Source organism: Eulemur rufifrons, chromosome 1 (assembly GCF_041146395.1).
Source record: "Eulemur rufifrons isolate Redbay chromosome 1, OSU_ERuf_1, whole genome shotgun sequence".
NCBI classification, from domain to species: Eukaryota; Metazoa; Chordata; class Mammalia; order Primates; family Lemuridae; genus Eulemur; species Eulemur rufifrons.
In genome coordinates this window covers 31,205,482-31,231,862 of record NC_090983.1, presented here as the reverse complement: position 1 = coordinate 31,231,862, position 26,381 = coordinate 31,205,482, and the positions used below count along the sequence as shown (strand labels likewise).

The window sequence follows — 26,381 nt, the reverse complement described above, 5'->3', positions numbered from 1 at the left end:
TGCTTGATTTACATGTTCTTTATCTTGTATTATTTACATGCACTACAGCTTCTAATTCATGGAACAACTTCTTTTATCATACATAAAACAAAATCACCTGCTGGATTTTACTGACTAAAGCAACGAGTACCAAAAAAAAGAATAACAAACCCCAGATCCTTTCTAAGCTACAGTTTTAGGGTATTAACTCAACAAATACGGCTTTTTCTACAGTAGGTGAGAATGAAAATCAATTTTCATATCCTATATAATAGAAATACAAGAGGAAAATTTCATCTAAAATAATGATACATTCATAGTCGAAAACAAAACAAAACTGAAGAACCTTCAAAGTATCAGAATAGACTCCTATGTCCAATTCTTATCCAAAGGATTTATATTTTTAAGCTGTATATCACTGTGCATGTCTTCCTAGGAGAACTGATTTTAGTTATAGGGAGTAAGTAGTTTCAACCTAAAGGCTCAAATTTTATCATCCATAATGCATTTATAAAATATAAAAGACACCAGATAAAAACAAGTTATAGAAAATTTGAAATTTAACCATTCAGGTTAATAATAAATCAGTTCTCACTATAAGTTTATTGCTATGGAACAAATATATTTTCAAAATTTTTTTCCTTTCTTCCTTTGTTTTGGTGTTTGAATAAAGATATCTATATATTTGGGAATCTATTTTTTAAACATAAATTAAGATAAGATCACACACAAAGTCTGCACAAAGGGGTGAGGATAGTCTTAGAGTCTAAGCAGGGTGCCACAGGTACTACAGATACAGAATACAGGCTTTAGATTGACAAAGGTAGCCACAAGTGCCCCTCTGCACAACTAACATTTCGTTTCTCTACTGATTAGTTCAATAGTTGCCAATAAAGTCAACAGGTACTGTGGTGTTATTTATTTACCTATTGCCATCATTTCAGGGACAACCAGGAAAATAAATTTCTCCATTGCACAAGACCTAATTATTTCATGCTGCAAATATTTGACCAAATGCTTACTTGATCAAAGGCTTGTCCCAACTGCTCCTCCAGGGCTTCATTCTGCTCAGATAAGATATGGTTTCGTTTTAAGAGAGCTTGTCCAATTCGAGCAGCGAGTTCCAGATCACGATCTCTCTATTAAAATATCAAAATACACTTTTTCTTTGAGTGCGAATAAAATTAAATAGTGGTTTAAAAATTCTGCAGTCAATTTTGTCAAACTCAAAAGCAATGTCCTAGAAGGCATCAAGATTCCTTTGAATGCCCAGACACCACAAATAAACAGAGGGCCTGGCACACAGGTAGTGTTTAATAAATGTTGGTCAAATGGATGATCACTATAGTTCTAAATGCAAGAGGACATCTCTTTTCTTGATATCACATAAGATTTATTGATGATTCAGTAAATCAGGACCCAGCAACCCAACCTTTTAAACTTACAATTTTGGGGAATTAGAAAATCAAGTCTTTGAAAATGAGGATGGGGCCTGTACAGTAAAAGCCCAACAAATATTTGCTGAATGCATTTGTGTATTCAGCATGGTAATGATATAGAGTCGGGTATTTAAGATAGGGAGATCAGGCAGGTATGTTGCAAACACTTCCATTTAGAGCAAAGCTTATATGCATTCAGAGCCAGTAGCTTAGAGCAAAGTTCATCTAAGAGTCCTGTTGCCAACTGGTACAAGAACGATGCTATGAAATAAAATAAGGAATAAAGACTGAAATTTTTGAGGCTAATGGGTTCTGCCTAGAGTATAAAGAAAGAAGTCTAAAGAAGTTGGAGGTAATGATGCAGGGAGGCCTGTGGGAAAGCCAAGCAACAGACTTCTACCCAGAGTTATTCTTTCTGGGCAGATAGTGACATTTAGCAAGTGCATAGGAATCCGATCTGTGTGGTGGTGGTGAGGATTGTATCATGTAGGATGGAAAACCACCAATATACATCTAACTGCCTTACATATGAGTATGGGTTCCACTTACATTAATCACTATATAAATACTACATTAAGCTTCTTTTCTTTCACTCCATAGCACATGAAAATGAATGGATTATCTCCAAACTTTTAAGGCTCACTTATTTCATTTTAAATATAGGCCAAGTGGCATACACAGAAATCATTCTGGAGAGCTGAAGGGAGAAGGGAGAGGGTATGTTAGAGAAAGACAGTCTTTTATAACATCATCTGAAACTGAGGTACAAGGGGAGACCTCTATTGACTGCCAATTGGAAGAGATACATAGTACATATTAAAAATGCCACAAAGTGAGCTCAAGTAATAGCCCAAACTGAAAGAAAAAGGGCATGATGCTCCAAACTGCAAGTGCTGATTTGCAATGAGCTGCCTTGTGAATGGGTAGCTCTGCTCTAAGATGAGTAACAGCAGGGATTATTTAAAAAGGGATTTTTTAAAATTAATTAATACTTTTCTTGGACAGGAAGGCCAGGCAGCACCATTTAAATCTATCCATCCGTCCATCCATCCATCCTCTAAGACTTCACAATAGTAAACTTCAGGAACCATTCTACTTTGGAATGCCTGGTGTTCCAGTAGTAACAATCTTATACAAAATAATCCAGAGCACAGATATCACCATTTTTCATTTGATATGCAAATGTGATAGATTCCAAATGATCCTCAAGTTTTAGCTTTTTGTACTGTAGAAAGAAAAGATACAGTCCTACCTCTGCCAGGAGATGTGTAACCATGTCGATGTCATTGTAAGTTTTGGTCATCTGCTCCACCCTGTCTGTGCCTAGAACTAAGATTGGTAAAAGTAACTATTTATAGGCTTTGGACAAATAGAAAATTTTAAATATTCATAAGAATTGAAAGATAACAACAACAAACCCCCAGGCTTTTACAAAAAGTCATTCAGGAGAATAAAAATATATGTGAAAAAAGAAAAGGAAAGAAATGTTTTATGTATTAGCCACTCAAGAAATAGACCAATCATTACAACCAAAGTGTATACCACAAATAATTAAGAAAGTATCAAATGATCACAAGGCAGTCACTTGACCATTTCATCCACCCCCAGTAAAACAGGAAGTTTGGCCCACTCACATTTGAGAATGGTGGCTGGGAGAAGGGATTTGGTTGTCAAATGCCTTTTTTTTTTTTTTTTTAAAGAGATGGGGTCTGGCTCTATTGCCCAGGCTGGCATGCAGTACTGGTGTGACTGTAGCTCACTGTAGCCTCAAACTCCTGGGCTCAAGCAATCCTTCTGTCTCATCCTCCTGAGTAGCTGAGACTGCAGGTGTGCCTAACCATGCCTGGCTAATTTTTAAAAAATTTATTTTAGAGATGCAGGTCTCGCTATGTTGTCCAGCCTGGTCTTGAACGTTTGGCCTCAAGCGATCCTTCTGCCTCAGCCTCCCCAGTTGCTGGGATCACAGGTGCGAGCCACCCCAGCCACCAACTGCATTATATTCTAATCCAAATTAAATTTTAGGGGTGAGTTAGTGAGGGGTTATGCTGTTATAAAGGAATTTAATTAGAATTCTGTTGTGATTATCTTCACCATCTGTGATCATCTACCATGTGAGCTAATGTAAACAAGGAATAGGACCTGTAATACTTTTATAGTTCTGCTATGAACATAATCCTTTTAAGCTTAATTAAAAATCCTTTATCTGTATAATCTTTATCATATCTAGGTCTATGCTATGAAATAAATTATATTCTATACTATTACTTATATAATTCAAGCCCAGTATTTCTACATTTTATAAGTCAGGAATTGTCAATGCACTTGGATAATTTAGCTCAAAAGAGAAGGGCAAATATGACTCCAATGACTCCACAGTTACACTAAGCAGTATCCTAAAGTTAATGATGTATAACAAAAGAGGGATCCTTTGACTTTGAAAGCATTACACGATATGTTACTGTAGCACATGGATTTGCGCTTGACTTAGAGTGATTTTATAATTAGTTTGTCTTGAAATGTGAAAAGGACACGGGCTTTGGAGCAGAAAAGCTGGATTCACGAATTTTAGTGAGCTGGAACAAGTCACTAACCCTTCTGAGATTTAATATGGAGGTGATAACATTCATCTCACAAGGTCATTAGGAGGATCAAATATGATAATTTTTGAGCAATACAGTATTCAGTAAACTGCTAAGTATCATACAATTATTTACAGTTCCTACTTCTTAATCACAACTGGTATGTATGAAATGGCCCTGATTCTAAATTCTCTGAGTTGGCAGTAGATACCATGATTTAAGTCATTTGTAGTTCCTTAGTATTATCCTAGCACTTTAGAGTACACAAAAGACTACGTATGCATGTAGGGATACCATTCGATATGCTTTGCTTTTACCTGAGCTTTTTATTTTTCTTCCTAGCACCACTGCCTACGATGAATGTGGGAATATAGCTTAATTATTAATAACAGTCTTACTCCTAGTTAAGGGAAACAGTCTTTTGGTTCTAAGGAATAGATACAATTTAACTTGGCTGTATAGCAGGAGTAAAGGATTAAAAAATTAAGGCAGACACTTAAAGCAAGTGGTCTCATTTACTCCTGGTCTCAGTAATAAAATTAGGAGAAAAAAAAAAAATCAAACCAATATATCTATGCTCTAAACTAATCACAGAAAACCAGGTAATGGTTGCAAAACCAAATCTAATCTAGAACAGTGACTCTCAACTCCAGATTCTGATTTGATTGAGTTGGAGGAGCCCTAGCGCACTGGGTAGTACGTAGAAGATTCCCAGATGTTCCGATGTGGAGCCAGGGATGAAAACCACCAATCTAGGGTTAACACCCAAAACAAGAAGGAATTCTAGAGATTCTGTTAAAACCGGTTTTTATACAAAATTTTAAAAATATATGACATGGGTCATATTACATGATTGCCCAGAGTTGAAGACGAAGTAAAACCAGTTAAGGATGTAATGGGATTTTAACATAGAGGTGGCAACTAGGGCTCATTTCACAAGGTCTTCAGAAAAAATGCAGTTGATGTAAGAGCTCTTTCCACCACGCTGCTGTTTCTACCACAGCCCCACTGAGAACATCAAAAAGCCCTCATCTAGCCAGGCCCTGTGGCTCATGCCTGTAATCCTAGCATTCTGGGAGGCCTGGCCAAGGCAGGAGGATTGCTTGAGGTCAGGAGTGGCCCCAGGGTGACACAGCAAGACCCTATCTAAAAAAAGAAAAACAAAGCCCTTATCTAATGAAATTCCAGAATAAACATCTGTGAATGAACGTTAGAAATCCCAATTTTGCTTTTTAAAGTATAAACATATCTATATATATCTATATTCAAGAGAGGCTGGACAGATATATATTAAAATGTTAATAATGGTTATTTGTGGGTAGGGATTATGACTGACCTGTTTTCTTTTCAGTTTTTGCTAATTTTCCATGAAGGACAAATGTTATCTTTGCAAACAGAAAAAAAGGGCAACTCTTAAGAGGTTTCAAAAAGCAAAAGTGATTTTTAAAATGTTTATATATTTATTACAGCAAAGAGGTCAGTGGAACCAGAATTCTCCACAATTCTTTTTTTTTCCCCCCAGAATATTATGAGGGTACAAACGTTTAGGTTACACATATTGCCTTTGCACCATTTGATCCAGCAATCCCACTACTGGTCATCTACCCAAAAGAAAAAAAGACATTCTATAATACAGACATCTGCACTCGAACGTTTACGGCAGCACAATTCACAATTCTTGTGTTTTATGTGAAACAGTCTATATACCACCAAGCCCTGAAGGCTGGGCTACTTTAATTATACAGAAATGTCAGTTGCAAAACAGATAGGAACACAATGGATTCCTCTCTGCAGCCTAATCAGTTCTGCCTTCTCTTCCTTAACACAACACTCCTGATAAAGGCATGCTGCTTGGGATGATTCCAAAAGCACCCAGGGCACAGCTCTCAAGTGTTCTCTTGGCTTGTAGATATTATGAGTAAATGCTTCAAAACCCACAGACTAATTCTTCACTATAATTCTGTAACCAAGAATGTAAAGATAGCCAAACTTTATTAAAATCAATCCTATCAAAACCTATTTTCCCTTCAGTTATCAGCTGTTAAAATAAAAATATGTTAAATGATACAGAAATTAGCAATGATCCTCACTTATTTCCAGACACGAACTTTCCTTACTCTCTAAAAAAATATTTATACCATCGGGGGGATGACACACATTTTTACAGAATAATTTGCAGCTCGGTTTCTGTAGGTTGTTAATTAATGTTCAACATTTTTAGTGTAATGCTGGAATGTTCCTGAAAACATGGGGTGAGCGTTTAATATATATAAGCACTTCACTAATCCTTACTTTATGTTCTATTCCTGCATAATTTCACATCAACCAACCCAATCTCACATTATTTTAAGGATGGGAAACACCGATGTTAATCTAATCCGGTATCTTTGCCATTTATATGATATCGGGCTGAATAGTTCTCTTATGTCTCCTTTCAAGATCTAGAGTTTTTACCACAATTACTGAATTTAAAAAAGAAGTCTAATCTTTCATTGCTCCCTAAACTTTTCACACCAAAAACCAAAATCAAACTACCACAATAAAAAAAAAAAAACCAAAAATGAAACACATACACTGCCCACATAGCATAGGAAAAGCTACAACAGCTCCCAACAACTAGACAGGTCTTGAGGTCTTAGCCCTAAAGAAGTGACTGCATCTCTTGCTGCTATGATACAGTATCTCTGCAATACAAAAAACTGCCTTCCAAAGAACTGAGACAGAAGAAAATGGAGACATCCAGAGCAACCTTTCTCAACAGGGTTCCAGGGGAGAATTAAGCCCTATAGATCTTGTGGTCCCTAAACCCCTGGGGCTGCAACCTGGTACCAGTCCATGGCCTGTTAGGAACTCGGCCACCTGGCTGGCTGTGTGCATCACCGCCTGAGGCCTGAGTTCTGCACACTGCACCGCACCCCCTCCAAAAAAAATTGTCTTCCATGAACCTTAGGAATTGGGCCACACAGCAGGAGGTGAGCAGTAGGGGGTGGGGAGGAGCAAGCAAAGCTTCATCTGTATTTATATCCGCTACAGGGACCCCCCTCAACTCCCCCTCCCACCCCCACCCCCCATGGAAAAATTATCTTCCATGAAACCTATTCCTGGTGCCAAAAAGGTTGGGGACCACTGCTATAGATGATGAGTGACAATTTTCTCCATTTCAAAGCTAGTACATGGATGATAAGGTAATCCATCATACCACAGATGTCTTGGGGCCTATGGCTTAATTCTCTTGTGGAACTGGTTGAGAGGGTTGAACTAGGAGAATTATAAATCTGCAAACCTCTATGACCTGGCTTACGGTTAATGCTTCCTGAATATTATCAGGCATATTTCCTTTTCGGCTCGTATAGGTTAATGATTTTTGAGGACTGAGATTGAGGAAAAGTATATCTACCAATTAGAAGTAATAATATCTACAACTGTATTTCTCTGCAAAATTTTACACTCCCCCTAATTAATTCTCCAATTAATGTCACCATAAAATGACCATTTAGCTTTGGTTGACAATGCTTTATATCAGTTGTTCTTAAACTTGAAAGAGCATCAGTATCACCAGGAGGACTCGATAAAACAGAGAGCTGTATCTCACCCCAGGCTTTCTGAATCTATAGGTGGGATGGGGGCTCAAGAATTTTCATTTCTAACAACTTCCAAAATGACATAGATAGTGGGGTCCACATTTGGAGAACCACTGCCTTAAATAAAACTTACACAATCAATCATTTCCCCCCCTTTTTTTCTTATGCCTTAGGAAGTGATACAAGAGATCCTTTATTTCTAAATAAAATCCCCTGAAAAGAAGATCAGGTTTCTGTTTTTACCTTTTAAATGAATAAAACGTACTGTATGTGATGTATATTCCAATTCCATGGCTCCCCCTGCAACTCACTCTGGGGCTCAGTGTTAATATAATTAGGAAAACCCTAGAATGACCTATTTTGCATGTAAAACATTCTTTGAGCATTTTAAACTTTGCGTATGTACGGCACGGGCTGGGATAAAATTATTTTTTTGGACCTAGTCATTGCTCTCCAAGTGTCCAATTTTCAAAGTAAACAATCTCTTTCTGGTTTGGGTGACTTCAGAGGACTTCCCCCCCATCCCCCCAGTCCATGTGAGAGGCTCACAACCCTAAATGCTGCCCATGTTTCCTACCAAGTCACAGCGGTTTAAATTTCTTTGTGTTGTGTAACAGAGAGAGTGTCCCTGACTGTGCCACCTCTCTTTACTAGTTGTTAAAATCCATTTTAATGAGCACAAATATCCACTGGCATGGGAGAGAAGCAGGGATAAGAAGGGGCTGAAGTAATATTAGGGAGCTGAACCTAGGATGGCCTGCCAGGATACGTAATAATTATTCAAAATCACAAATCTTGAAGTCTCAAGGGGATAGAAAACTGTGGGAAAAGGAGAGAATGTTTTGTTTCTTGTTTTTTAAATCTTGGTCAATTTGCTAAATAAAATAAACCACTTATCTTTTACATTCATAAGATGCAAATTCATAATGAAATTTATTTACATTTGATTGAACTATTAACCCAGAGAACTGATAGCTTTAAAATAACAGTGAAATTAAAGTACAGTGCAGAAATAAAGTATTAGTGGACGAATTTTAATTCTAGCTTATTTGCTCCATAATCTTAGGTATATCATATATAGTCCAATTATAGTGAAAATAGTCCTATTAAGACTAAAGAAATAGAATAGTTTTTCAGAACCGTGAAGTATAAATCTGTATCATCCTACCAATCTCAAGTTTTAAATTGCTCCCTTGAACATTATGGTTTGTTTGGCATAAAGTCATAATTTTAGAATTTGTTTACTTTTTTTTTTTTTTTTTAAGAGACAGAGTCTTGCTTGGTCACCCAGGCTAGAGTGCCATGGCACAATCATAGCTCACTGCAACCTCGAACTCCTGGGCTCAAGCAATCCTCCAGCTTCAGCCTCTTGAGTAGCTAGGACTACAGGCACACACCATCATGCCTGGCTATGTTTACCTTTTGTTTTCTAGTATTTTTATTTAAAATTCATCCTAAAAATAACTCCCTTAAATCATGATCTAAGACAGCTTTCTAGCTATAGTTTCACCCTCAGTGGCCTATAGGACAAAAAACAAGTAAACTAAGAAGCACTTTCTGTGACACTTTATCAAAATAATGACAAACTATTATAAATTTATCCTGATGAAATTTCAGTTTGAAAGTTCTTTTCACAAAGTTAAAAACTCAAGGAACAAAGGGAAATTAAAATAAAAAATACTGTTCCTTCTAAAAATCATTTTCTAGAAAATTTCAAACAAGTAATTTCTCAAACTAAAACACAGTTTTATTTGGGCTTCTTGATATTTCAATTCAAGTTTAAACAATATTTATAGTTTTTTGCCTGAGCAGTTAAGTTTTAGGAAACTACTGCTAAAAGCAAGTTAATTACTATGAAAATCAATATATCACAATAATTCTCCAGTGACAGTCTAACATTAAAAACATTGAAGTACTGACTGGGAAAAGGTCTAGGATCTGATGCAATCTCATATCTCATTCTAATTAAAAGCATTTCACAAACATATTAATGTTGAACTTACAGGCTTTTATTATATATTTTAACGGCTACTATGCACACATTTTTATACCAAATGAATTTTTTTTTTAAAGTAAGCTCAGCCTTTCGGTAGTTTTTTTGGAGTGAGGTCAGATGCAAAAAGGTGTCCATACTTCAAAGTTTAAAAATTATTCTATTTAATTTTGTCATTTCTAACAGCTTGGTGTAAAACAGACCTATTTTCAGGACAAATCTGGCTCAGCCTCTCACTGAAATATTCTCTAGGCACCCTTAAGTAAACAATGAAGATTACTATACAGTGTATATTTATTCCTCCTTGGCATCATTAGAACTACTTATGCATTTAAGAACTATGCTTCTTAATGACTGATATAATTCCTGTAACTGTGTTTAATAGGGAAGATACAAGTCAAGCAGCTGATGGCTCAGGATATCAAACTATTAGGATATAAAATTTCAAATAATTTCACTACTTTTAAAAAAGTTCCCTTTTCTACTTAGTCTGAGGAAAATATCAAAAAGATGAAAGAAATAGAAACATCCAGTATGCTTACAACACTAGACACTCAGGGTCACAAGGATGACAAACTTCCCGCATTCAGACATAACAGTTAGAATTATCTCTTCCGGTTAAATCAGTTCAAGCTAAAGAAGGCCTATACTGAATAATGGCTACTATTAATAAATGTCAAATGTTTTAAAAGTCAATATTAAGATATCCATAATCTTTATTTCAATGCACAAACTCTAAAAGGGTAAAAAATACTCACTCATATAATGGAAAGTCTCTTCAGCAAGGACTGGAGAGAGGGCATCAGATGCATGTTGCTGCTGGTGTGGGGACTGAGTCCAGTCTTGATTTTCATACAGAAAAAGAGAGTCTACTTTTAGCCTATACTGTGGTAGCTGTTCTTCCAGCAGATTCACCAGCTCAACTTCAGGGAGATCTTCATTGGAGCAGACATCTAAAGAGGAGAGTCCATGTAAATGAACCCAATATATTTCAATTTACTAGGCTACAGAGAAAATCAGTGAAATTAGTTTGGCAAAAGTAAGACAACCAAAAAAACATTAAATAAGATCATTTTTCCACTGATTTTTATTAATATATCGTGGTACCATAATTGGTCTTTCTCTAGGTTTCTTTAATAAGAACTTATAAAGTAAAAATGATAACATGGATTTTTTTGGTAATAATTTTTAAAAATTATTTTTAATTAATTGGACATATTTATGGGGTAGAGTGATATTGATACATGTACAAAATATGTAATGATACAATCAGGGTAATTGGCCCATCCATCACATTTATGGTTTCTTTGCATTGGGAACATTCAAAATCCTCTTTTAGCTATTTGAAAATATATTATAAATTATTAACTATAGTCACCCTACAGTGCTATAGAACACTGGGACTTATTCCTCCTACCTAGCTGTAATTTTGTATCCATTAACCAACCTCTCCCTATCTCCCTTTCTCTCCTCTTTCCAGCCTCTAGTAATTTCCATTCTCCACTTTTATGAGATCAATTTTTCTAGCTTTCACATGAGAACATGCAGATACCATAAATTTTAATTACATGGTATCTAAAAATAGATTCGTTAGTGAATGTAACTATGTTTTTAAAATTTAGTGTGAATTCAGATAAATTTCTTATTTTTCTCCCTATCAATCTATTTAATACTGTTTAAAAGTAGTCTGATCTCTACTTATATGCTTGGGAGAAAAAAATTGATGCAAAACAACCAGCAGAAAATAGCCAGCTCAATAGAGATAAAATTAAATATTCTTTAATAACAAAATTTGAATTCTTCAAACTCTGGAAAAATTACATTTTAGTATATTCTCACATTAGCTAAAATTTTTTTTAAAAAACAACATTAAAAGTTATTCAGCATTGGCACTGGAATAAGTACTTTATCATTTTTATTTTAAAGATATGGTACATTTAAAACCCTATATATATGAGGAGAAGATAATCTGAAAGGGGAGGGGGGAAAAAGAGCTTCCTCTTAAAAATCTTCCCCAGCCTTCACATAATATAAATTTAGCGTGATATGGTGACAAAGAACATTGCCTTGTATCTGGTACCTCCCTCTGTGGTCGATGTAGGAATTAAGTGAGATAACCACATGAAAAAATACTTGTATTTAGTGCAATGCCTGGCACACCATGAAGGAACTCTCTAAATGTTAGCCATTTTTATTATTGTTTTACTATTGAGTTTTTAGACCTATAGATGAAATCAAGTCTAAGGTTGCTATAGCATCTAAATAATTACAGAGTATTAAAAATAGAAGGTACTTTGAGAAATAATCTAATCCTGCCTCCTAGATAAGGAAACTGAGACTTAAAGGTGAGTGACTTGCTGAGGACCACTGGACTTTTGTCTCAATTTCCTATCCAACACTGTGCCCACCTGACCTGAGGGCCATCTCTTATTGCTATATGCTCATTTATTAATATTTATAGGACAAAGGCTGACCATTCATTTTAGAAGGCAAGTTCATATATATCACGTCTCTCTCTAACATACCATATTAGTCCTACATATCTCCTAGGTGCTTCTCCAGGTGCTTAATCTTATTGTCTCATTTTTCATTCTTTTATTTATTTTTTTTTTTGAGACAGAGTCTCACTCTGTTGCCCAGGCTAGAGTGAGTGCCGTGGCATCAGCCTAGCTCACAGCAACCTCAGACTCCTGAGCTCAAGCGATCCTCCTGTCTCAGCCTCCCGAGTAGCTGGGACTACAGGCATGCGCCACCATGCCCGGCTAATTTTTTCTATATAGATTTTTAGTTGTCCATATAATGTCTTTCTATTTTTAGTAGAGACGGGGTCTCACTCTTGCTCAGGCTGGTCTCGAACTCCTGACCTCGAGCGATCCACCCGCCTCGGCCTCCCAGAGTGCTAGGATTACAGGCGTGAGCCACCGCGCCCGGCCCCATTTTTCATTCTTAATATTAGAAAGAACATGGGATTTGCCATCAGATCTAGCTTTTTTTTTCTTTATATTTTTATTCTTTTATTAAAAAAATTTCAATTAGACCTAGCTTCTAACTCTGACTCCTTTACTCATGAGCTATGGAATGTTAGACACATGATTTATCCTACCTGAGCCTTAATTTCCCTCATTTGTAAAACAAAGACAATCATTTACTACTCTAACCCATCTCTGAACACTGCTGGGCTTTTCTGTCATTATGTGCCTGCTACTGGCTTCCTGTTCCCAATACTGCCCATCATTTAACACCTCCCACATTTAGCAGTTTACAAAAAAGAAAAAGTTATCCCTTTTAACATGCTTAAAATACTAGAGAAAATACAGGATGTCATATCAACCCTCTCATGAGATCTGGTATTTCCTTTGTGGGTTGTATAAAGAAACATGCTCTAACTCTGGCAAAGAACAACAAAGTACAGTTTAAGAAAACAAACCTAACAAGGGTAAATTTCTACTACTTGACCTTGACTTAATGACATTTTAATAAGTCAAATATAAGGTGGCTGGCAATATCAGACATCCCTATTCACTCAGAAGGACAAGCAGTTGCTTCATAATCACAAAGAGATAGAGATGAGGTACATCTAAAATCTTAAATATGGTTCTAAAGATTTCAATCCTTGGCAAATCTCTTAAATAAGAGCCCTGAAAATACATTCAAAATCTATTACTACAAATTCCATGTGATTATCCAAAGCTTTTCTGCCACACATATACTACATACAGACTGTCATTATAATACATGCAGGAAGAGAAGTTGACCATAAATACATGCAGAGCTAAAAGCAGACTGTTAGGCACTCAAGGGTATAATGGAAATGAAAAACAAAAGTGACATTCATTAAAAGAGCTACTAGTCCCTAGAAGTTTTCTTTTAGTAAGTATTAATAAAGTCCTGTGAAGTTCAAGATCAATTCCCTACTTCCAAAAAGTAATTTTAAAAATGAGTGTACAATACAGGTTTAGTATTAACAAGTTGAACTAAATATTCTTCAGACTAGTTCCTCCTACCTGCTCCCACATATCTGATAATGTACAATGTACTATTTATTACTCTCCTGATTGCTCAGGCTTGACAGCCCCCTCTCTATCATTTCATCCTTCAAATGTCTTCTTCATATGCCTGTTTCTTTCTAGTCATATTGGCTCCTCTTATTTCTCTTGAATGTGGTCTCAGAATTGGTCTGTCCTTATGACACTCAAATCATTCTCCACATCTTCATCACATCACATCACATCACTTATATAAAGCTAAGAGAGAGGTCTGAATTTCATCTAGCCAGAGAAGAAAAACATCATTCAACACTTGGGACAATTAGTAAAGATCTCAGAAGGGTCAGGCCTACTGTTAGCAGAATTAAATTAACACTAGAATAAAGTATACTAGCATATGGTCTAGAATATGATCTGTGGACCCACATAACAAAGATTTTAAAAACAAGCCTCAAAAAGATCAACCTTAATCAGCAAATAACTTAAAGACCTGCCAAAACAAATTTTAACACTCTTCCAAGGAAGACAACAAAATCCAAACACCTAACAACGTAACATTCATAATGTTCTGCATTCTGTAAAAATTACTAGATAAATAATAAACAAATAAAGAAATTATAATCAAAAACCAGGAGGAAAATGAGTCAACAGAAACAGACTCAGTAATGACAGAGATAATAGAATTAGTAAGCAACAATTTAAAAACAGCTATTATTGATAATGTGCTAAAAGAAAAACATGAACTTAATGAAAAGAGAAACAGAAGATATAGCTGTATTTATAAAACTCAAATAAAATTAGAGTACAATACCTAAAATGATATATTAGAGTACAGTATCTAAAATGACAAATTCACTGGATAAGATTAGCAGATTACACATTCTCCAGAAGAAAAGAACAGTAAACGTGAAGGCATAGCAATGGAAAATATCAAAAATGAATCAGAGGAAAAAAAGTGAAAGATCATCAGTGACTGTGTCATAATATGAAGCAGTCTAACATACATGCAACTGGCATCTCAGAAGAAGAGAACAAAGGCAGGAGGAGAAAATATATTTGAAAAAATAATGGCCCAAATCTTCAAATTTAATTAAAACAATAAATTCATATTCAAAGAAGCTCAACAATTCCAGGCAGGATAAATACAAAGAAAAACACACCAAAGCAAAATTGCTAAAAAGTAGTGATAAAGCGAAAATCTTAAAAGCAAAGAGAAAAAGACATACTACATTTAAGGGAATAAAAAATGAACTTGAAATATTCATTGAAAGCAATGCAAGGTAGATGACAATGGAACAGCATCATTAAAACGCATGGAAAAAAAAAGGCAACTGAGGATTCCGTACCAGCGAAAAGGTCTTTCAAAAAAGATAAAATAGAGATTTTTTGGCCGGGCGCGGTGGCTCACGCCTGTAATCCTAGCACTCTGGGAGGCCGAGGCGGGTGGATCGCTCGAGGTCAGGAGTTCGAGACCAGCCTGAGCAAGAGTGAGACCCCCGTCTCTACTAAAAATAGAAAGAAATTATATGGACAACTAAAATATATATATACAAAAAATTAGCCGGGCATGGTGGCGCATGCCTGTAGTCCCAGCTACTCGGGAGGCTGAGGCAGTAGGATCACTTAAGCCCAGGAGTCTGAGGTTGCTGTGAGCTAGGCTGATGCCACGGCACTCACTCTAGCCTGGGCAACAGAGTGAGACTCTGTCTCAAAAAAAAAAAAAAAAAAAAAAAAAAAATAGAGATTTTTTTTTTTTTTCAGAGAAGCAGAAAACTGTGTGACTGCAAATCTATATTACAGTAAATGTTAAAGTTATTTAGGCAAAAAGGATACCAGACAGAAACTTCAATCTATAAAAAGAAACAAAAAGTGACAGAAATGGTAAATCTGTGGGTAATATACAACTCTTTTATTTTTATAATTTATTTAATTTATAATTGTTTAAAGCAAAAATAATAACAATGTGTTATGTATATAACATGTAGATGTAAAAGGCATGGTAATAATAATATAAGGGATGGTAGGGGGAAATGAAAGAATGCTGTTTTAAGAGTCTCACTTTATGAAACAGTATAATGCTATTTGAAGACAGGCTGTGAAAAGTGAAAAGGATGTATTGCAACCTAGAGCAACCACTGAGAAAATTAAGAGGTATAACTAATAAGCCAATAGTGGAATTAAAATGGAATCCTAAAAAAAATTTAAAAAAAGAAAGAAAATGGGGAAAAAAGGAAGAAAGAACAAAAGGAACACACAGAAAACATATAAGAGCATAGTTGACTCAACTAAAGTCATAATTACTTTAAAAGTAAATGGTGTAAATGCTCCAATTAGAAAATATATATTGTCAGACTGGATTTTAAAAAATAGACCTAACTGTAAGTTATCCGAAGATGTCCTTTAAATGTAAAGATTCAGATAAGTTAAAAGTAAAAGGATAGAAAATGCTATGATATCAATTGTACACAAAGTTTTGCAAATGCAGAGGGAACACTTCACATCTCATTTTGAGGCCAGCATTACTTCAATATCAAAATCAAGCAAAGACATTGCAAAAAAAGTACAAACCAATAGTGCTCAAAAATGGGACTGGGACACACATTCTCCCTAAACAAAACACTTGTAAATCAAACCTGCAATATATAAAAAAGATAATACCTCATGCCCAAGTGGAATTTTTTCTAGGAATACAAGTTTGGTTTAAAATTCAAAACTATTAATAAGCCAACAGAATTTACCATACTAACAGACTAAGAAAGAAAAACCATATGAACATTTCAACAGTTGCGGAATATACATCTGACAAAATACACATTCATGATTAAAAACCTCTCACGCAATGTGGAAGAGGACACTTTCTCAATTTGATAATCTGCATTCTCAAGAGACTAAATGGTGAAAGACTGTAACTTTTCTCCTAAGATTGGAAATATGGCAAGGATGTTTGCTCTTACCACTTTTATTCAACACTATACTGAGATCCTGTCCCATTCGATAAGGCAAGAAAAAGAAATAAAAGGCATTCAGATTGAAAAGGAATATGTAAAACTGTCTCTATTTGCAGACATTATAGTATATGTAGAAAATTCTGAGAAATCTACCAGAAAGTTAATAAACTCCTAAGAAAAGTTGCAGAATATAAGGTTTATATTAAAAAATCAATTTCACTTCTATACAGTAGTAACAGTCGGAGAATGAAATTAAATAATGCCATTTAAAAACAAAAATGCTTAAGATTAAATTTAACAAAATATACTCAAGACCTATACAATAAAAATTATAAAATACTGTTAAGAGAAATTAAAGAAGACCTAAAAAATGGAGAGATATAACAGGTTCATGGATGTCTTCAGATGTCAGTTCTCTATAGAGTCTATGTAATTCCATTGAAAATTTCAGCATTCTTTTTTCATAGAAATGGACAAACTGATTCTAAAATTTATACAGAAATATAAAAAATCTAGAATGGCCAAACTAATTTTTAAAAAACAAGAACAAAGTTGGAAGATTTATATTATCTGATTTTAAGATTTACAAGAGTTACAGTAATCAAGATAATGTTGTTATTTCTGTAAAGACAGATTTAAGGATTAAAGGAACAGGATACAATCCAGAAATAGACCCACACATATATGAGTAAGTGATTTTCAATGAAATTATCAAGGCAATTTTCAATAGGGGTAAAGATAGTATTTTCAACAAACAACATAGGATAAACTATTCAGTTGGAGAGCAAAAAACAAAAAACCTGGGCCCTAACTTCATTCCATACTCAAAATTAACCATAAAATGAACCACTGACTTAACTGTAGAAGGAAATACTAAAACTTTTACAGAAAACAGAGAAGAAAATCTTTGTGATCTTGAGATATGCAACTATTTTTTAGAAATGACCCAAAAAATGAATTTTAAGAGCAAAAATTGATAAACTAGACTCCATTAAAATTTTAAACTTCTTGCTCTTCAAAAGACACCATTAAGAAGATGAAAAGGCAAGCCACAGTCTGGGAGAAAATACTCAGAATTCATTTATCTAATAAAGGATTTACATCTAGAATATGTAAAGAACACTTATAATACAACGATTACTATTCAATAGTAAGACAAGTTAAAAAATGGGCAAATGATTTGAATAAACAACTCAAAATAAGATTTATATATGGCTAATAATCACATAAGATGCTCAACATCATGAGCCATCAGGAAAATATAAATTAAAACTACAAAGAGATAAGAAGTTCTATAACTTGGTTGTACTGGTGGTTACACGAGTGTATATATTTGTCAAAATTCAAACTATACACTTAAAGTAAGAGTATTTTACTGTATCTTAATAAAGCTGAATTAAAAAAAAACTTTGAGTTTAGATGGGTTTCAGAATTTTTCAGGTTTTTAGAAAAGTGGTACTATGCATTAACTGTATGTTACATAACATTCCCAACTGGTTTTGTAGCAGTACCCCATTATTTAAATATATTAATATATCTTTAGCAAATGAGTTAAGTCTAGAAATAGCCACACAAGTCAGGTTTTGTGGGCAAATGAGTTTTAGAACCAAAGTTTAGAATAACTTTGAGTGTTCACAGTTTTTAAAATTTAGCCTTGCAGATATGGTGTCATGGGCCTGGACCTGTGTTTATATACCCCAGAATCCCCAGGAGCCTCTTGTGTTGTCAGCTGCTTGCAAGGTATATGAACACAAACAACTCTGCCCTTTCCTTGTGAAGATAAGAAGATGAGTATGACAGTTCCTACTCACTAGGGGCTTACAGAGTACAGGGGAGTGAGACACAGACAAGGAACAGGATACAAGGCGGATTGTGACAATGCAATAGCAGACCAGGGGATGGAGAGATTAATTTAGTCTGTCTCCGAGGAGCCCAGGCTGTACAGGGAAGCTAGGGTTTCATCATGGCAGGTCGTATATGCCTGACTGAGGCATTTGTATTTCATCCTGTAAGCAACAGCACTTCAATATTTATCAAGCTGGACTCACCAGTGATGCTTTCCGAGTCTCTGTGATTGCTATTCATGAGGTTTTCTTCACCTGTTGATGACATAAAAATGGCATTCTGGGACTGATTCATGCAGGATCCTTTCTTGCTTTGGTTGAGGAGGGCAGCTTTGGTATGAATCAGAGTAAAGGAAATCCATCAAGCCATTCAATAAAGAAATGGATTTGGTCATATGGATATTTTCTTTCAGATAAATTTTCTCTGATGAGTCAAATGACATCTGTAGCAGTGGGTGCTCTCATGTGATTATCATACCTTGGACAGCCATGACCTAAAACAAAAAACACATCAAGTGACTAGAATTCAGTATGCTCTTCAATAACTGTAATCTAATTACTTGGAATGTTTGTCATTAAAAATATTTCCCTAATGATGCACACAACAGCATGGATAAACCTCAAAATAATTATGCTGGAAGAAGTCAGACAAAAAAAAAAGAGTACACAACTTATGATTCCATTTATATAAAATTCTAGAAAATGCCAGTTTATCTATAGTGGTAGAAAGGACATCAGTGGCTACCTGGGGTGGAGGGAGGAATGACTAAGGGGCAGGAGAAAAGTTTTGGGAAGGATGAATATGTTCCTTATTTTGATTGTGGAGATGGTTTTACAAGTATATGTGTCAAAAGTGACTAAATTGTACACTTGAAATATGCAATTTGCTACATGTTAATTATATTTCAATATAGCTGTTGTTTAAAAAATTTTAAGATAATTAACTGTTTAAAGTAATGTAATAACAACAAATTGTAGGGTCTATAACATATGTAAAAGTAAAATGTATTACAACAGCACACAGGCCAGGAGGGGAAAAATGGAGGGAAAAATGGAAATATACTGCTATTATACTATGCATGATATAGTAAAATGTTGCTTGAAAGTAGACTGTGATAAGTTAAAGAGGCATAGTATTAACCCAAAAGCAACTATAAGAATTATAGATAATAAACCAACAAAGGAGATGAAATGGAATAATACAAAACAGGGTTTCTCAACCCTGATACAATTGACATTTGGACCAGCCCTCTGTCATGTACCTTGTAGGATGTTTAGCAGCATCTCTGTCCTTTACCCACTAGGTGTTAGTAGAATTCCCTCCCCAGACCCTCTCCAGTTGTGACAACCAAAAATGTTTCCAGACATTGCCAAATGTCCCCTGAAGGGCAAAATTTCCCTCAGGTGTGAACCACTGATGTAACAGATGCTCAACCTCATTCATAATTAAAATAAATAAAAATATAAACAAAAATTATTTTCACTCCCTAGATTACCAAACATTAAGTATTATATTCATTGTTGGAGAGGATGTGGAGAAAGGAACACTGTTACACCCTGTTGATAAATGCACAAACTGGTACAAGCTTTCAGAAAGCCCATTTGGGAATATCTACCAAATTGTAAAATGTACATATACTGTAACTCAACAATTCTACCACTAGGAATTTATACTATGGATATACTCACAAAGTATGCCAAGATGTCAGGATAAGGATGCCCATACGGTATTGGTTTGAAAAATTTAAAAAAAAAAAAAAAGTGTATACACACAACTGGAACCAAATGTCCAAAAAGAAATGGTTTAATAATGGTATATACAAAGGAATACAATGCACTAAATATATGTGCATACTTTCAAAAATTATCAGTTGGGAAAATTATTCAATTCTACTTATAAGCCTTGCTTTATATCAAAAGATGGTCTCTACTATTAATAAATAGTCTCTGCTTAGCAACTTGTAGTGTCTACTTATGGCTAATTCATTCTCATACCTACTATTTACAGGCATCATAAATATTCAGTGTTTTTCAAGAGAGTTACCCTCAAGAAGTAGAAAGTAACAAAGTAAAGTAAAGGAGAGTAAAAAATTGTTACTGAGGCAGGAGAATAGAGCAGCACTCTCAGCAAATCCTAGGAAAGAGAGTTTCAGAGACAGAATGGGCAATAGAATTAAACATTATAAAGAAATCAAAGGGGAAATTTGGTTTAAAAAAGGGAGCAAGGGACCATAAAATCACTGGTGATTTCTAGAAACCAGTTCAGCCAAGAGGTTAGATCCAAAGCTAGGCTGAAAGGTGTCAATAGTGAGATGGTAAGAATGCAGTTTAGTGAGTATGGAGTAGGCTTTCAGATTTCAATATCAGTTAAATTTCAAACACTTTTATGGTTATTGACCTGGGGTTTCCATTTCTTACCATTTCTATTACTTTGTAAATGAAAAAACATTTTATAAAGAAAAAAAGACATAATAAACACCAGTCCTTCCCAAAAGTTTATAATTTTACATTAGAATAACAAAAAATTTTTCTGTATTTGAACTCAAAAATTTTAATAAATACTTTAAGATTCTATTATATATATATAACTATTTTTTTGAAATATGTTTGCCAATATAGTAATCTGTAGTGGCCAATGCAAACCAAAGTATAGTTTAAATGCATCTGTTTAGGAACGCTGATTTTTATTCCAGTTGTCAAAAATTCATTATTCCAGGATCAGTAATTGTATGCAACTGAATTCTTCCCCATGAATCTTACTATCCAGAACTGCAATTCCTAAATCAATCACTATGGGTTGGCATTAGCTCAAGTGGTTACTTCCTCACGCTGGACTTTTCATCCATCTAAATCAATTACTTCAAGAGGAGTAGTATTAAACTTGGATTAAACCAATAAAGATTCACCTCTTGATCTTGGGAGGAATAAGAAGCAATCTTCCTCTAAGTACACGACCACTGGGTACCTGAACAAAATCTGAACCAGAAGTTCTGCCAACAAAGAAGGTGGAAATGATGATTTTTTGGTAGGCAACCAAATATCACTAGCTACATAAATCATATATAATCTTTACCAAGGTTTTTAAAATTATGATATTCCCGACCTGGATTTATATTTTATAGTTTAAAAAATAGAATGGCAATGCAAATATAAGAATAAACATGCTAGTGTATAACAGTCCATCTAGCCCACAGCCAAATATGCCCTGCTACCTGTTTTTATATAACCTGTGAGCTAAGAATGATTTTTGCAACTTTAAATGACTGGAAGAAAAACAATACCATTACATGATGTGAAAATTATAAGATTCAATTTTCAGCGTCCATAAATGAAGTTTTATTGGAACACAGCCACACTTACTATGGTTTGGTCTTAACTCTTACATACAAGAATAGAAAAACCAAATTGAACACAGAACTAAGTCCATCTTAAGAGTCATGCAGGAAGAATGTTGATTTCCAGGGCAATCCAGGAACCTGCCTAACCTGTACCAGGTCAGGGGTTACTTGGCAATAGTATGTTCTTCTGGAGACTAGCTAGGACTAAATAAACCCTTTGGACATGCTCTAGCCTAAATCTGAGCTCCTAAGAAAGATCAGTTTGGAATAGCAGTACTCAGTACAGTACAATGTATGCATGTACTTTGACATTAGACAAGTCTGAATTTTAATCTTATTTACTGCTTTTCTGACCTTGAGTCCAGTGTTTAAAATTTTTGAGTCTCACTCCTCACTGTCAAGATGGGGGTATTAATAACTTCCCTTTATAAGAAGGGTCAGATAGGAGGATTAAACAAAAAATAAAAATTCCCAGTTTGGTACCTGACATATAGTAGACACTCAAATGCTCGTTCCCTTCAGGTTTCCCCATCTCTTCAGGCCTGAGGAACAGATGGTATCTTCTGCCTAATATTTCTTAAGTTTCTGGTTTAATAGCCAACTCTGTACCCAAAATCACTTTCATGTTTGAGTACGAAGTAGATGCAGTCTGAAGATTACCTCTGAGTAATCTTCATACAGAAAGAGATAAGGACTAAGAAATTGTGCTCCTGGTAATAAAATGACAAGTGCCATAAAGCTGGGACTATGAGGGATTATTACTAAAGGTCTTTCCTTTGGGGATTTTGAGGAAGGTTTGCTTATAATAAAAAGTCTTAACTCTACCTAGTATCTTTCTTCATAGCGTAGTGGCTGTATTAGTTTCCTGTTGCTGCTACAACAAATTACTATAAATTTAGTGGCATTAAACAACATCAATTTACTATCTTACAGTTCTGGAGGCAAGAAAGATGAAATGGTTTCAATGGATCAAAACTAAGGTGTTGTGCTCCTTCCCTCTGGAGGCTCTAGGGAAACAACTAGAGCCTTTTCTAGCTTCTAGAGCTGTATTCCTTGGCTCAGGGTCTCTCCCACCATCTTTAAAGACAGCAGCATATCATCTTCAAATCTCTCTCTCTGCTTCCATTATCACATTGTCTTCTGCTGCTGCCAAATCTCCCTCTATCTTCCTCTTATAAGGACACCTGTGATTACAATTAAGGCCCAACTGGATAATCCATGATAATCTCCCATTTTAAAATCCTTTATTTACTCATGACTACAAAGTCCCTTTTGTCATATAAAGTAATACTCATAGGTTCTGGGGATCAGGGTGTGGATATGTTTGAAAACCATTATTCAGCCTACCCCAGTGGTTAAGAACATGGATTCTGGAGCTGGAGTGCCTAAATTTGAATTCCAGCTCCACCACTTACTGGTTATATGACCTTGGACAAATTATTTAACCTCATTTCTTCATCTGTTGAATAGGCCTAATAATAGGATCTAGTTTATGGGGTTGTTATGGGGATTAAATGAATTATGACAAGATAATAGTAGCACCTATCTCAGAGGGTCACTGGGGGGCTTATATGCTAATACACATAAAGGCCTTAGAATAATGCCTTAGAATATAGTAAATGCTATGCAAGTATTAGTTATTATTAATATTTCTATTGCCAAAGTACCATTTTATCATTATTACTGTACCTTACACAATGTTGGGCACAATGTGAGGCCTAATCTCAACTGCTTGATGGCATTTTCTCTCAACATAAGAAGTCACATTTACTTCCTGCCCTCTGACGAGTGATGTTAGTTTGGTGCCATTAGTCATTTTCTTTCTCTTTCTCTGATGTATGAATAAACAGAAAGCTTGCAGAGAGTCCTAAATGTGGTAGAAACTAAACTTTGGCAAGCACAAACACCGACCACATTTTCTGTGCCTTTCCTAGTGTGTACACACATATTCTTAGTACTTCTTTTAGTGCCATCCACTTTATTCTTTGCTGGATCTTTACTCAATCAATTTAGGAACAACTTCACTGCTTTTCTTTATAAAACAACCAATCAAACACACATTATTTAACAAGAAGCAAGCTTTTGTAATACATATACATTAAGGGAAAATAAAGAAAAATAACTAACTTATTTTAATAAGCATGAGACTTAAAAAGAACCATCAAAACATGTCATTGATATAAATATTGCTGGCAGAAAACAACATGGCTAAGGACTTAGATAGTTTAGCCCAGCCATGGAACTAAGTGGTCAACAGTGAGCGCCTAAATATAGGCCCTTGCCTTAAAAAAAATCTTACTACTTCCTTCAAATGGATACTCTGGCCAAGATAGTCTCACTGAGAAAGCTAAAACAATTCTGGGAAATTTCACCTCTGCTGGAGTGCAGAGTCTTGAATATAATAAATGTAATCATTTAATGAAACGTTTACATTGGAAACATATTTAAAAATTTTATTTTACAGACAATACTTTTGGGATTAATTTAAAACACATGTTGGTTGCTGATCTGCACGGAGGAATGGGAACAGTGCCAATCACCAACTCAGCAGCAGCTCTCCTAGGCGGTGGTGACCTAACTCAGACAAAAGATATGCTGTGTAATTTAAAAAATGAAAATTTACCATGTTCCTACATAAAATAATAGATTTTTGATAAAGACAAACATTCATTAATTTTAACATATCTGGCTACACCACAGATAAAATTCACAAAAAAACCATAGTAATTTAAAAACCAGAGATTAAAACACATCAACAACTGTGGCTTCAGTGCTAAGAGCTGGGGGAAAAAAGTGGGAGAGGGGGTCACCACCACAATCCAACCTGGACGGTGAGCAGCAGACCTCATGAAGGCAGAAAGCACATACCACCACATACCAAGTCCAGCTGCACGGATGACCACTGTAAAACTACATGGGCTACACTCAGCACAGCTATTTTATCAGCTATTGTAAAATTCACCTTGAGGAAATAGGATCTGTGACCAGCAAATATTTTTTTTACTGCCATTTAACTGAAAGATCAGTGGAGTTTTCAGAATATGAAATATATGGAAGCAGCTCTACTTACAAACAGGCTGGATTCCAAAAGGCTATTAAACCCATTAGTTTAAACGTCCAAACCATGAGTGAGATTTAGGCTTATGGGGTCAGCACTTCCTTCTAACTTGATATATTTTGACCTTTTTAAAAACTGCCCTGTTTTGTTTACAATGACTATCTGCTGAGGCAGGCAACCCCTCCCTGCCACAATCTTCACCAACAGCAGAAGGGAGGTAACCTCTGGCAGCTAAGGAATCCACACTAGAGCTTCACCTACACATCAGAAAAGGCCTTGAACCCACAGTACCATCTGTGGTTTTTGATAAGTTTCCAAAGCCATACTTTTCATTCACCATGCTTGGCCTTTAAGTTCTTGAACTCCTAACCTTCACCTGAATTAACTTTTGACTAAAACAGGCATTCCACTTTAGCAATGATACTCTGTCAAAACATTTCAGACCTCTGGCTGATTGTCAACTGCACAGGTACATCTATCTTCACACATCATGGGACGACCCTTCATAATCATTCTTATTGTCCAATGATATACTTCATATGTGTAATTTTCTGACTTAATTTTTTATACTATTTCTATTTTTGTGTCCGTTAATCTATCACTAGCATTGCTTTTAGGGACAACATGGGATTTGCAATATAAAATACTTCAAAAATATACACTTAATAAAACAAACGTGCTATATATAATAATAGCATGTTATAAATAATGGCAGAGTTGAAAATTACCATCTGCTGGTGATCAGCAGAGCTGAATCCCTCGCTCTGGAGTATACTTATTTTGTCCCTATCCATAAAGTTCATAAATTACAAGTTTTAAGTGGAAGAGTTTGTTTAAAAAGATTTTAAGAAAGTTAATTTACCATGCAAGGACCGGGCTTTCTGTCCTATAGATATAATTTTTAATGTTGCTTATGCTTGGCATTTGGTTCCAAACCAAATATTAAAGAAGGTTTGAAGAAAAGTTTAGCCTAATACCTTGTTTGCAAGAGATAATGAATTCATATTCTTTGAAGTAATCCACCCAAAGTACTAAAGTGGAAAGGGATGTTGTTTCTCTATACTTTCCTCAACAATGAATGCCATGAGAAGAAAACAGGTGACTGCTGATGAGTACCTGTGATTCATTAGGGCCTTCAGTTACTAAGAGCTAAATCCTATTGAGGAGTCAAAACCACCAGAACACTAAAGGTTTTCCAGGCAAGGAACCACTTGTAAGTCAATGATCAACTTTACAGAAAAGCAGCACATTGTACAACCTTGGTGCACATTCCATACTTTACCTTTTATAAGAATTAGACAAATAATCCAAAAGCAAAGGATACTAATGGACTTTTTCAAGAAAGCAAAGTCTAGTCATTATCAGAAACCATTCTGTTTCATATTTTACAACTATATCCTTATCAAAGCACATGAGAGTTATCAAAATACAACATCAACTTTGACGAAAATGTTAAATCATGTTTAATACCTACTCTTTAATAAGTTAGAGAAGCAGGGCTTTCATGTAAAATGTTAAAAGAAAGTATTTTATGGTGTTTAAATAATTAAACTTTACCCATCCAGAAAATTCGCAAATCCAGTGTGCTGGAGTTCCAAATATGGCACCTAATAAAGGTTGTCACCACCCTTGGATT

The 26,381-nt window shown here is 35.2% G+C and overlaps 1 protein-coding gene across 1 annotated transcript in view; it reads right to left on the bottom strand.

The window, feature by feature from the left end:
- TRAK2 (trafficking kinesin protein 2) overlaps window positions 1–26,381 on the bottom strand; it is a 62,730-nt gene that overhangs the window by 21,176 nt on the left and 15,173 nt on the right. Inside the window, exons 2-5 of the mRNA XM_069485153.1 lie at window positions 18,554–18,843; window positions 10,330–10,524; window positions 2,671–2,747; window positions 1,002–1,118 (exon numbers count right to left, since the gene is read on the bottom strand). Of these exons, the coding sequence (XP_069341254.1) occupies window positions 1,002–1,118; window positions 2,671–2,747; window positions 10,330–10,524; window positions 18,554–18,644 (480 nt within the window). The 5' untranslated portion in view covers window positions 18,645–18,843. The remainder of the gene's footprint in view (window positions 1–1,001; window positions 1,119–2,670; window positions 2,748–10,329; window positions 10,525–18,553; window positions 18,844–26,381) is intronic.